The sequence below is a fragment of the Helicoverpa zea genome, chromosome 2 (genome assembly GCF_022581195.2).
Source record: "Helicoverpa zea isolate HzStark_Cry1AcR chromosome 2, ilHelZeax1.1, whole genome shotgun sequence".
Taxonomy (NCBI): domain Eukaryota; kingdom Metazoa; phylum Arthropoda; class Insecta; order Lepidoptera; family Noctuidae; genus Helicoverpa; species Helicoverpa zea.
The window spans coordinates 9,512,044-9,526,260 of record NC_061453.1 but is presented as its reverse complement, the minus strand read 5'-3'; the positions used below and the strand labels follow the sequence as shown (position 1 = coordinate 9,526,260).

At 36.4% G+C, this 14,217-nt stretch overlaps 1 protein-coding gene across 1 annotated transcript; it reads right to left on the bottom strand.

Annotated features, from left to right (window-relative positions):
- Positions 1 to 566: 566 nt before the first annotated feature.
- LOC124637592 (cholinesterase 1-like) lies at positions 567 to 3,328 on the bottom strand. The gene is made up of 3 exons (XM_047174179.1): positions 3,121 to 3,328; positions 1,389 to 2,643; positions 567 to 997 (listed from the first exon to the last, which is right to left on the bottom strand). The coding sequence occupies exons 1-2, from the start codon at positions 3,301 to 3,303 to the stop codon at positions 1,420 to 1,422; spliced, it is 1,407 nt and encodes a 468-aa protein (XP_047030135.1). The 5' UTR covers positions 3,304 to 3,328; the 3' UTR covers positions 567 to 997; positions 1,389 to 1,419.
- Between the last annotated feature and the right edge of the window lie 10,889 nt (positions 3,329 to 14,217).

The window sequence follows — 14,217 nt, the reverse complement described above, 5'->3', positions numbered from 1 at the left end:
TAACTACCAACTTCAATTTTTTTATTCTTGTTATTTTACTGCAACAACTTGTTTTTCTCTTGCATAAAATAATTCCGGGTTAATTAATTTTATAAATAATTGATTATATTTAGCGATTATGATTGCGTTAACAATCTTATAGGTACATGCGCTATTTCGAGGTTTACTAACACGTTTGATGATGCACGTGCGAGACGATTAGATCAAACAAATACGTCGTCTCTTGTCTGTACATGCATCAGCTACCGTATTCACTCATTCCCTGATAAGCCTACAAGCCTGATAAGGATATTTTTTTATTCTGCAGATCCTGGGTTGTAGTAGTTCGAAGGTCGATTTATAACCACACTACCTCTTTCCCGCGGTTTCGTTTGCCTCCCGTAGAAGCTAATTCTCGTCTTGGGATAAAATATATCCTACCCACTGCAGCTATTAACAGTGACTTAAATAAAGTCTTTAGGGATTTAAAAATCGAATACTAGTGTACTTAGATAGTACCTATCTTGCCTACGTCCTGTCCATAGTTATCTGAAGGGTTTAGGCGATTATTAAAATAAAACAAACCATTTCCGACCGATATAGAAATTATTTTGTTTTTCTATTTTATCACAGCTACCGATAACACAGTAAGATTGCAAAAACGTGCGAAACTTATCTGATAACAATTTAATTGCTTGTCATTTTTTATGGCGTGGCGGAATTCAATATTAATAGACGTACAATAATACAATAATCCTAATTCCTAAATAAAATAAAGTAACCTAATAAAACAATAAGTAATAAAAAGTTTGAGATCTTTGTAGAAACAGCGTTGTCGGTCTGGTTAGGTAAGATAGGACCTCCATAGTATTGGTCATAGATAATGTCCCAGAATGCTGCTCGATCCTCCAGGATGTTGTCTTTTAGCTCTATGACTGAAGCCAAATGCATGTGCGGAGACCTCTGCGCGTTTGCTGGCAGCCATCTTGGTAAACTTGCGTTGTTTGAAAATGGAGTGCTAAAACAAATGGTAATCTTGTTAAACGTTCTATTAATTTTAATTATAGAAAACCCTAGCAGAATATATACAACTATCCATATTTACAGCCAATATCTTCATCAAAAGTTAAAGTTAAAGTAATGTCTAAAGTAAAAGTAACGGTCAAATACGTTTTTTCAAGGCTAAAGTGACAGCAAAACGAATAGAAAAATTGAATTTGACCGTTACTTTTACTCTAGACATTGCTTTGACTTTTACTTTGGCTTTAACTTTTGATGAAGAAACTGGCTGTAAATCAGAAAAGTTAACCAGAAATAGATACATTTAACATTAACAACAAAAATGTGTAAAACCTGTCTGAAACCCCGAAGTATTTAAGAACCTTTAGAAATTGATTTAAAATACTTACCCAGTCAAAATGAAATTGAGTGTATAGTCCCTTAAACTTCGTACCATAGACTGGAATTCTTTACTTCTATAATAGTAGTATAATCATTGTCTCGCACTACTCTAGATTGTTGGCAGTGTGTTGCTCCACGTACTTCAGTAAAAGGAAAATTTGGCGTATCATCATCCACAAAAGAATACTCAAAAAGGTATATAATGTCACCCTGGGACTCCACGCGAGCTGTTAATGATCTCAACATTGGGTACGCAAATAAAACGTCAGTGAAGTACAATAAATATTCGAACATAGTCTCTTCGCCAACCGGCCTGTCTTTGAAATAAAATTGTTTGACTTTTTCAGCTACCTTTTCTTTTTCTTCGTCGCTTTCAAAATGTAATTCAATTGGCAAAAAGTCAGAGAATTTGCCGTTCATCCGGTCTTTCCAAGTGTCAAAGTAAGGGAGTCTCATAGCACCTTCCATATTTGTGAATCCATACATCAAGGGCACTTTATTATATTTACCCTGTTTTATAATATTCATAGGACCATCCGTAATGACCCTCTCTTGACCGATATCTTGTTCCACACATGGAGCGAACCGAATACCAACGTCCTCATTATCTACTATTTCATATAATTCTGAAGTTAAAAGTTCGAATGATGTCGTTTTGTAGAATTCTTCGAGGCTGCTCAAGTCATCAACGTCAGTGAAGTTCAGCACTTTTGCATAATTCTTAGCATTTTGAATAGGGTCAATCTGTACACCAGTAGCACCAGTGCTGATGCCACTCTCCATTATTACCTTTTGAAATAGTCCATGTGTAAGACTAGAAAGAGTCAGGAAGTCCACGGATCCAGATCCAGCACTGCAGGCTGCTAGCGTGACATCGGCAGGATTACCTCCAAAGCTGGCGATGTTTCTGTTCACCCAGCGAAGTAATGCCACCTGATCTTTGAGTCCAGCATTTCCAGGAGCTCCTTCTGTGCCCAGACACAGAAAGCCATGCACGCCGAGTCTATAGTTAAACGACACGGCAATTAATTGGTTCGTACGAACTAAGTCTCTGTACTGGTCTGATAATCCGTGGCCACGTTGATAGGCTCCTCCGTGGACAAATACTAAGACAGGCAGATTGGTCGCATTTGTATCAGGAGCGAACACGTTAGCTACCAGGCAGTCTTCTCGTGTGTCCCCTTCTGCAGTGCCTTGAGGACATCGAATATCTCTATTTACTGCATCGAACGTTGATAAGAATACTGGAGGGGCAAGGGGAGCCTGAAAATAAAAGACAAACATAATGAAAGCAGCTATGAAAAAATTCTTTATCAGGGTGTCGACATTAACGAAATCTACATCAATGAAGCCTGCAGGGTTGTTAGCCAGTAAGCAATTGCGTCAATGTTTACAAGATTTATTGCTCTATTTGATATCATTAATCCTTCAATACATAAGTATTATTTTTATATTTGATTGACGTAATCAAATTTATGCTTAGATAAGACAGGTAAACAGTATGAGTAAGCAAGATTAATCGATAATATGCACGTTTTTTTCTCAAGAGCATCAATAATGAATACTAGTCGACGTCACCAGCAGATAAATGTATTGTACATGCCTAAAATAAATCGACTATCTTTTAGAACATTATTTTTACTAATATTTTCTTTAAATATAGTATGGTATGCCAAGTACAAAAATAAGTAACCAACGAGTTGATATTTAGCGCTCTTAAGACTTTTTTCTTAACATTACCTTAAATCTATCAGTCCCTGTAGGCGCAGAGGCGTATGGGATATTATAGAAGACGTAGATACCCCCTTCAGGGTCCATGCGCCCACGCACGGGACCCTGGTCTATTGTCACAATTCGTGAACCTCCTTCGCCGTGCACATGTACCGCAAAAATATAAAATATCAAAGCCACACACTTCCACATCTCGACCAAATTATCTATCGAATAGCTTTGCTTGCAAACTGTTATTATATACCAACACACCAATGTATGTGCGTATCAAAAATGTAAGATAAAATCTGAAAATAAAATTACGTTTTTAGAGATCTTTAACACAAAACGTAAAGAGTTCTTCGTATATTAACTTTCACTAAGCAGCCCGGAGCCAGAAAGTTCGTGATCGATACACCCGTGTATCGGAACGCCTGATCTCTCTCCGGTAGAGTCGGATTGCCGACCCATGAGTCTATGAGAGTGAAGGAATAGAGAGTGCATCTGTGTCTACGCAAATGCTTGTGCACTAGAATATGTCCTGAGCAGCTGGTCCTGACCTCCTTATACGAGAACTGCCGTAATGGCCGACAATCGGCTGCACCACCCTGTGCCCTTAATTAACATTGCCGAAGTTATTTTAACCCAGGCTTAAGTCTTCTCTTCGGGGAATGTTAAATCATTGAAGAGTGAGTTCCTTCGAGAAGTCAGTAATTTAAATATTACCTGCACTATGATATGCACCCAAGTGTGTTCTTCTTTTTATAAGTAGCTATTTCATTGTTTCACTCCATGTCGATCAGGATCTAATCTATGTCTACTGCAAGTATCTTCTACGCCCCAGGATATACTCAGTGTAATTAAAAAATATGCTTAGAGCTTATTAAAAAAAAAAATGCAAGATATTACGTACGGAACTCAAAAATGTTAAGTACCTACCTATCAATGCAGACAAAGGGGTATAAGATAACTTGAACCTAAGTATCAATATTCACGTGCTTGCGGATTTATCACATACTCACTTATCGCACCGACTATGTCCTAAATAATCCAGGTCTTTTATTACTTGATTAACTTTTGAAAACACCTACATATTTTTCACGTTGTTTTCGCGTCACAAACAAATTTTTGGTAAAAATGCGCCATTCTAAAATAGAATTCATAAATTCTTAAATTACTCGTACGTCGCGACATCTGCCTAGGTGTTTTGAAGATACAATACTGCAGTTTTTCGGAGAAAATTCAGATTTATTGCATGAAACCGCATGAGAACAGCCCAATAAAGCACTCTTGATGGCACTTCGCCTCGTGGGGAAATGCAATAAACTGAACTTGAGAATGCCGCCAAAATTTATTCAGTGTTAAAAACGTATTTTGTCTTTCGCACATAATGGTTAAGAAAGAGATGAACATCATACCTTACCTTTGTCATTCTCGTGTGAAATAAATGGCTGTGTTTTTCATAGCAGGCTTAATGTTAGATGGCTAAATAAAAAGGTCTTCAATACATTTGATTAGAATATATAACTGGCGTGGTATGCGAGTCAATAAAATCAGGGTAATCCTTGGGGAAACAAGAACAAAAAACACGATTCCCTGCAGATTCTTACTGAATTCAACGAACCGCCCCAAACTAGTTTGAAGTCTAGCAAACGTACTAGTTAAGATAAATTGACAGAATAAAACTCAATCACTATATAGAAAAACGATTTTGAGTCTAAAGAATTCAGGGGATTGCGGGAGCAAGGAATACCAAAAAAAACATACGTAGCTAAATAAAAACAACAATTTAAGTAGTTAGAGAACTTGTTTAACTTATTTATCGATTCCCAGTGGGTAAGTGATAACAAAGAGTTAAACTTACATTCAATTTTGAACTTTGGGAATAAAATGTATAAAGATTTGCGCCGCGTTAGTGAATCGTAAAGCGTATGGTTCACTGCATGCGTAGCTATTTGTCGAACATCGGCTGAAATCGACTCCCTTACACTCTTGAGACTCAAACTTAATTGTGTATACAGATCCACCCTTATCCAGGATGGTACATTTTATTGCCGAATCAAAGGGTTAACTACCACCTACCATGAGTTTACGATGGAGGGCAATTTGCTGGCTTGTGTTCACAATTCATTTGTTACCTTTTCGGAAGGAAATCGACTTCATCTGATTAAAAATGTGCGGAGACCATTTTCCTTCTCCGTTTACTTACTTATTCAACTAGGTACGTAAATACCGTCAGTAGGTGTTGCATGCAACAACATTTTGTATTTTGAAAAAACAAAGAAGACTAGCAAACTGCCGCTGTAAAACTTGGAGAATTTTGACATAGTTTCCTGAAAACTACTTAGTTCGTAGCAAAATGGTAGGAGCACCGATACTTCTGGATGTGCGGGCCGAGTCCGTTTACCAGTGAACCTCCTCGAGCGTACAACTTAGTGCTCGGATCGTCCCGGGGATTACTGGAACAGGGAAACTTAGATCAGATCCTCTGATATACGGCCAAACTAGATGCTATGGAACTCACTCAAATAAATATCTTTATTATATATCTTTGTTCGGTTGAAAAGCACTAACTTTTGAAACTCTAATATCAGAATTCTTTGTTTTAGGTGTATTGATGTCTTTATCTGCAAATTGGTAATTCAATTACTGATAGTTGCAATAAATATAAATGCTCAACTTCCGTTACGTCGACGAACATTTTGTAGATAAAATCAATGTGTTTTCATTAATTATTACATATTATTTTACCAATACCAACTATCGTGTAGTCGGGTAAAAACATAGACGACACATTCATTAATAAGTAAATCGGTAGGAATAAATAAAAACACAATGACAGAAAGCAGTATTGTAATGTAACATTTAAAAGTATAATTTCATTATTCTCATTCTCATTTCAGTAAAATAATGGAATTTCCACGTGAAAAGTCTCATTGATTGGGGTCCAGGCATCGAGTCCATTCCAGCCGTCCCGCTTGGCATAACCCTGCAAGTGACCGTCGCTTTTTCCAATTTTCCGCGTGTCCGGTGCATTCATCACGAGTTTCATCGCTGTACCAATAAGAGATTGGCGTAATAAACGAGCTTTGAAACAATGGCCGTTGTTTTCAACACAGAAAAGTGCTTTTCAATATTCGATTAGTTTTCGGGCCTAAATTGTCTGTTCCATTCATGTGCTTTTACTGGTTCGAACTTTTAAATAAAGGAATTTAAACATTGGATAGTTCGAACGTTAGGTAGTAGTTGAATAATGTATCTGTTTTCGATCTGTGTTTTATTATTACGTACTAGGTACCGTTCCTACCTACTGTGTTTGTGCCCATGCAGGTCGGCATCTCAGGTGGCCTAATTGTCAGATTAAGGACAAAGTGTGTATTCACGTGGCAAAGGTTGCCGTCGGCTATCGCCACGGACTATCACACAAATGGAACACATCGACCCATTAGACATGAATAAATGATCTTATGAGCTTCAGTTTGATTTCTCATAAATGAAACGAGCAGATCAAAACAGTCTTCATACCTACATATCTATAGGAAGAGGATTTTCTATTAATCAGTCAGGGTAGGGTCTTTGATGTTTAGGCGCTAAATAAGGCCCAGCGCAGACCAAGAAGAAACACTAGAAAATAAACTTTAATATTATTGCGTGAATGGTGAATATTTTTTTTTCCTTTGAAAAACTTTTATTTATTAAGTAAAGATATATTTACGGTGAATAGGTATCATATGCACCAATCAGACAAAATGCTGCTGAGTCTTTGAGCATAGGTGCACGATGCTCAACGTGTGGCTATTGAGTGCCTTATAAAAATCCTCTACGCCTCTCTGTCTACGCTAGCCCCGAGAGATGTTTTCATGAATTTGATGCTCTTCACATTTGAATTTCAGATAAGATATGGGTATTATGGTGATCATTCGGAGTGAATCCTTCATTTCTGAGCGCTTATACATTATGTTTCTCATAATCTTTTATTGTTTGCCGTTACAAACCGATAATTCATTAATTAACATTGTAATTTAATGAATGATCGGCGCACTTATCAGTTAATCACCTATGATAATCTGAGTTCTAAAAATTACATTTAATTGTGCAAAAATCTGCTTTTATCAAACTAAGTAGGTTATATATAGATAAGTTATTATATTTTTACAAATATTCGATAGCGACAGTGGTAGGCTTTTCGTAGGTTTTCCATTGTAGTCACTTACCTACAAGAATAAGTTTGCCAAAAATTGTGCTAGATCGCGGCAGTTCAAAGACAACCTACGGCCGTTTGCAATACCCTATCTCTCGGGTAATCTGCTTACATGTATAAAGCTATACTTTTGACATTAGGCTCATGCTTACGAATAATGTCACATTCTTATCTTTAACATGCAAAACAACAGATAGGTAGATAGTAGCAAGTAAGCATAACAACAGATACAAAGAGAGAATATTATTAATGGCCGTAAATGATTATAGGACACTTGTGATGAAGTTTACTTACAGATACTTTCAGAATCAATTTACCGTTGTAAAATGTCACGTATTGTCAGCCTTTAAATGAAGTTTATAAAAATGCAAATTTCGACTAATTACCTACACAAAAACTTTCAAAATGCTTCCTATTGGCTCGCGTCACGAAAATATTATTTCAGCGCCTACTTGATACATGGAGCAGCGATTTGCATAAATGCTAATACAGTGAATGCACGCAGTTCTTGCGTTGAAAAGGGAGTTTGAAACGGTTTTCACATTCCATTTAGGCATTTTCCTACTGGTTTGTGACAGCTGTATGCGTCTGTACGTGAGAACAAAAGCAAAGCGTATTCGTTGCAAAGCGTCCGGGGCTTTGCAACGAATACGCTTGCCGATGTAAAAAGCGCATCAATTCGCTCATACCGCAAGCACTGCACGCCTGTCTGATATTGCGTTTTCGGTGTACGGTGGTTTAGCTAAAATATGGGCAGTGCCAGATTAACAATAGTTGCAACTGAAGCATGCCTCGGATGTAGAGATTTGAATATCTATATCCAAATTCAAAAAGTACTTCCTGACATTAACCTGAATGAACCTGATGTTCACTTAGGTCATAAACAGTAGACAGTTAGCGTACTCTAAAAATATGAAGACTTCTTTCAGTTTGGGTCTCAAAAATGCACTAGATACGCACAGTAGCGGTTTTAGGGTAGGGCGCGGTTGGGCGACAGCCCAGGGCGCCGTATATAAGGGGCGCCGCAGGCGCCCCCAACCAATCCTTGATCAGAATGTTACTCCAATATTTGTTTTAAATTTCATCAAAGATCGAAACTTACAAGAACTGTATCCAAATGTATGGATAGCATCAGGGCCGTCTTAACCTATAGTGCAGGGTGTGCGAATAACCCGAGCGCCGCTAACTCAGGGGCGCCGCGGTACGCTCCTGGACTGTCGATCTAGTCACGGTTTCTTTTAATTTGTGTTTAATTCCGCGTTAAATTTGAGAAATTCTCGAACAAACACTACTTTTATGTCTCAAAACTCAAAAATTTTCGAGCTCGCTTCGCTCGCGGTTTCTTTACTTTTACATTATTTACCACTATTATAGCATTATAGCTACTTTTAATGTCACAATACTCAAAAAAAAATCGCGTTCCCTTCGCTCGCGGCTTCTTTCCTTCACAGTTGCCTTTTATTATACAGGGTGGCCCATCCATAGGCGTCCAAAAGAAAGGACAATGCTATTCTTTGTATGGAAGTTGGGCTCAAGAGTTGCCCACAGTAACTGCATAGTGTATTATGTTCCATAGGCTTATAATAGGTCCCAGACCGACATATTTCGAAATCTATCCCAGGAGTCCTGAGAAAAACTGGTTTGACTCTTATTCAATATTACGAAAAATATGCTTACGAACTCTTAACTATTCCACTTTTATTGCCTTAATTGAAATGCATTATAATATTAATCGACAAATACGAGGTATTGAACGAGATTTTTTTTTACCGACTTCAAAAAATGGAGGATTTTCTCAGTTCGTTTGTATTCTTTTTACGTAAGTACGTGCATAACACCGTCGTTTACCAACCGATTTAAACAATCATTTTATTGTTTGAAAGAATTTACTTTCCAAATGGTTCCTTTGTTATTCGGTCCAGGGTCCAGGGTCTGGTGATAGAAACCTTAAAACAATAGGGAAATCTCGGAAATTGTAAGCACATATCGAATAAAAACTTGTCATTCGGGTATATGTCTCCGATACCACAAAACAGTAGAGGTTAAGACCTGACCTGACGATGGAGACGACAGTGAGATGAGGGAACTCCTCAACGGTATCTATTTACTACCCCGTGTTCGAGCTTATTTTATTTGTCTTGATAAGATTTTTCCATTGCCATTACGGATATTAATTGCATGACGCTACACGAACTTAGGACTGATTGTGGTAGATAGAGACTGAAAAGCAAGAGAAACAACAGTTACCTCTAAACGTCTATTTTTGTTTTTTTTTTTTTTTTATCCTGTTAACAGTGAAACCATAACTATCTGAATGTTATTTCAAGAAAAGAGGTTGTTAGGTTTGTGGCTGCTTAAAATGGCTTGCTAACAATGGCTGGCTAACATTAGAACCGGTTTTTCTCGGGACGTCTGGGACCGATTTCCAAAATATTTGGATTTCGTGTTAACAGTGAAGTAAAGAACCTATTCTAACCATTCCCACTACTGGGCAAATGGCTTGGGCTTTATAAAGTGACTGTTCAAGTTTAACATTAGAACCGGTTTTTCTCGGGACCTCTGGGACCGATTTCCAAAATATTTGGATTTCGTGTTAACAGTGAAGTAAAGAACCTATTCTAACCATTCCCACTACTGGGCAAATGGCTTGAGCTTTATAAAGTGACTGTTCAAGTTTAACATTAGAACCGGTTTTTCTCGGGACCTCTAAGACCGATTTCCAAAATATTTGGATTTCGTGTTAACAGTGCAGTAAAGAACCTATTTCGACCACTTTCACTGCTGGGCAAATGGCTCAGGCTTTGTTAAGTGACTATCTATGGAGAACATTTGAACCGGTTTTTTTCGGGACCTCTGGGACCGATTTCAAAAATATTTGGATTTCGTGTTCAGAGTGCACTATGGAACCAGCTGGAACTACTCCCACTGCTGGGCAAACTTTGAGCCCAGACCCTGGCATTGTCCTTTAGAAGCTCTATGCTGTGGGGTATCCGAATCACCCCCATGTATGTTCAGCGATTTTTTGTAGTTTAGGAGCTAGAATTGTTTTTAATTTTTTTCCGTAATTTTCATTTCAACATGGAAAAAAAAGATAAAATTTTTTTGTGTTGTCTTTTTTTTCCTAACGTTTACAGATGTTTTTTTGTGTAATTAATCATCATGATAGTAGCTATATAACACCTGAAAAAAAGCAGTTTGGCTAAACATCCTAGAACTTAAATAAAATATCTGAAGTTCAAAATTAGAAACCTGCTTAGAAACCCATTATTATTTTTTTTTAAGCCTTTAACATTTTTGGCTACTGAACTCCAACAGTAATTTTGAACTTCAGATAAAATTTTATGTAAGTTCTAGAATGTTTAGCCAAACTGCTTTTTTCAGGTGTTAGCTATTATCATGATGATTAATTACAAAAAAAAACATCTGTAAACGTTAGGAAAAAAAGGTAAAATTGAAAAAACAATGTTGAAAGGAAAATTACGGAAAAAAAATTAAAACAATTCTAGCTCCTAAACTACAAAAAATCGCTGAACATACATGGGGGTGATTCGGATACCCCATAGCATAGAGCTTCTAAATTTTTCTTTTGGACGCCTATGGATGGGCCACCCTGTATATGTTTAACCCTTAAATGCACGATGATGTATATATACATCGGTGTTTTCGTCCTTAAATAATTTCAAAACGGTAACTCAAATACAGTATTTTTACTTTTAATAGGTGTTAAAAATATTTATCTTAGTTTTTGAATTCAAGCTTTCACAATATGACAGTTTACTTTCACATTGTGAAAGAAATTCACACACACGAATCGATTACGGTGCAAGATGCCCAATTGTAAGGGCACGACACAATGGTCGTGCACCAAATGTAATATAGGTACCGTTGTGTCTAAATCAGAGAAACAACTGCTTCAAAGATTTTCATTCACTGCAGTAAGCCTAATTCCATAATTAGGCTATTTCTAATAGCATAGTACTTAGGCTACATTATTATTATTAACTGTAATGCATACTGATGTAGATCTACATCAGTAAGTTTTTTTTTATAAAAATATACTTTTTGGAAAATAAATATTTTTTCTTTATTTTTCCCTTTATCTATGTTTAATTACCTACCTGTTTCAATTTATGGTATTTGGGTGAATTTCAACAGGTCCAATAAAATTTTCATTTCCGTGGATTTTTTATTCTTCAACTTTAGAACAAGAAAAAGTAGTGTTTATTTAAGTTTTAGATAAGATATGTATTCTTACTTAATATCTAGTAGATAGCTTAAAAATCTAACGAGATACACAAGATTAAAATTTTCATGCCACAGCAATGAAACATGCATACACGGCAATTAAACGTGCGTCCATGGCAATGAAAGAACTTTTCACGTCGTTTTTTTTTCAGACAATTTTTTCTTTCCTTTCTCTCCTCTCCCGATAGTTTCGGTTTAGGCATCTTGGCTTTCTAGAAAGAATCAATCCATTATTATGTTTATAATTTGACTGTAGTATCTTTTTGTAGTTGACTGTATATAGTACAAATTGTTTTTTTATCCTAATCATGCCGTGGCGATGAAAACATAAGTCACGGTAATGAAACATGTGGCCACGGCAATGAAACGAAATTGTTTTACAAGGCATGGCGATGAAAATTTCTTCATTGCCGTGTATTTTTTTTCATTGCCATAGCAAATTTTGACCACGGAAACCACGGAAATGAGAGCGCGGCGATGAATATCAAGGCTAAAACATCAAAAAACCAAAAATCTGTTAATAATTCACAGTAATTAACACATCACAAATAAACATAAGATAAATGGCATTGTACCGAATGATCAATTAAGAGGACAAACTTATTCAAACAGAAGTTAGACCTATCCACGGCGATGAGAGAAAAAATGTCCAGTAATAAAAAAATTGAATACTTTCATTTATGGCGCAAAAGCGCAGGCACGTGCACACGTCATTCCACGTCGAACACTTGACGTCCACTAATATGCAACATTTAGCGCATAGCGGGAGGGACGCAAACCCTTAGGAAAAGCAATATTCTCAAATATGTTTAGGACATGGCGATGAATGATAGTTCTGAGACAAACTATTTTTTATTTACCATTTGTTGTATTGTTTAAATATTTGAATAAATGTATTCCGTAACAATACTTTAACTATTCACGAATCAAATAAAAGTAGGTTTTAATATAAATAACTAATACATTTTCATCAATAAGGTCTAGTACACATCAAGGTGACGTGTGGACAAACACGGCAATGAAAGATTTTGAGGTTTAATTTTTTTTTTTGGAGAACCAATTAATCCCATTAACAAAATATTTAGTGCTACACATAGATTACTATTTCACCTTCTTAGAAAAAAATATACGAATATTATAACAATGATTTCTAGTACCGATTTCATCGATGCCACGCAATTTTTGGTCCCGGGAAATTCACCCATTTAAAAAGATAAAATCATGCATTTAAGGGTTAAGACTTTTAGTGAAACAAAACTCAAAAATCGGTCTTGCTTCACTTTACAGTTGTTTTTATTTTTCAAAATTTTTTAGTCTACCCTAGCAAAAAGATAGCGTCGTTTTAAGTACTTTTATTAATAAGAAAGTAACTTCTAGGTTCCATATGAACTTTCTTATTTACGATACTACTTTAAGTTCCAAAATTTTTATACGCCAACACCAACAAAGAGTTATGTACCTACGTTTGGGCTACATTTTGAGTAATTTTTGTTTCGAGTTCTAAAATAAAACAAAAAATTTCGCGCTCGCTTCGCTCGCGCAATCAGAAGCTATGTTCTCGTGTTTTTGCATTCAACAACTAGCAATAACTTATGTACGATTGGGCTACATTTTACGTATTTTTTTTGCTTTGACTTGTTAACTATAAAAAAAAATTCGCGCATTACGTATGTTTCTGTTTTTCGAATGGGTTTGAATTGCAGTTGGGGGGCGCCGTAGAAATCTCGCCCAGGGCGCTGGTAGAGTTAAAACCGGCACTGTACGCAATAAGTATCGACTTTTAGAAATTAAATTAACTCTAGCATCAAGGTGAGCTGAAACAAATTGTCAGAAATGATATCGGAAACTCACCTTATTTTACATGTAACGTTTATTATCCTATAACAATGGCGACCCTCGGTTGGAAATCCTCCGGCATTATCGCGATATCTCATGTCATTGTTTACTTTAAATCGACTTCGCAACAATAGCTGAGCAATATTCATCGTGGAATTGGGTTTCATGAAATATGAAGTTGTTGGGCAAAAGCTGTACACATATATCTGAAGGTGCTAATACAATAATAAAGAGGAAACATGGTTTGTTTATTTGTTTGTACCCTAAAGGCACTAAAACTGATGACCCGTTTGAAAAATTCTTTCACAGTTGGAAAGCTACTTACACTCTTCCCGAGTAACATAGGCTATATTTTATCCCGATACGGGCAGTAGTTCCTACGGGACGCGGATGACACTGCACGAAAATGGCCAGCTAGAAATAAAGGCACTTTTTGCGGGTTTAAAGTGTCTTCGTCTTGGCTCGTAATATACAATGTTAATAGCGCATATCCAGCTCTCATAAAAGTCAATGAGTGCCCGTAGATGCTGTTCCGAATTAGCATAATATTATCACGTTGAATGCGACTTTTGAGAGTTTCCAACGCTTCCTTGGTACATAGAAACTCAAGCTACTTAGAATGTGGTTTCTGTCATTACAATATCTAGGTGGGTATTGGGTACTATGCCATGTACTGTATACTTACTTGCATGAAAAATAACATTATTATAAAAAATATATTTATTGTTTTACGTCAGCATCTGTTTGTGGATAATATAAAAGTTAGTATTATTATTGAAAATTACAATAAAAATGTGCCCACTGAATTACACCCTTCCTGGATTATACAAATTAAAAAACATACG

Coding starts and splice junctions, on each gene's coding strand:
- LOC124637592 (XM_047174179.1), bottom strand. CDS start 3,303: ATGTGGAAGTGTGTGGCTTTGATATTTTATATTTTTGCGGTACATGTG. Junction 2,644..3,120: donor CAGGGACTGATAGATTTAAG/GTAATGTTAAGA, acceptor TTTTATTTTCAG/GCTCCCCTTGCCCCTCCAGT.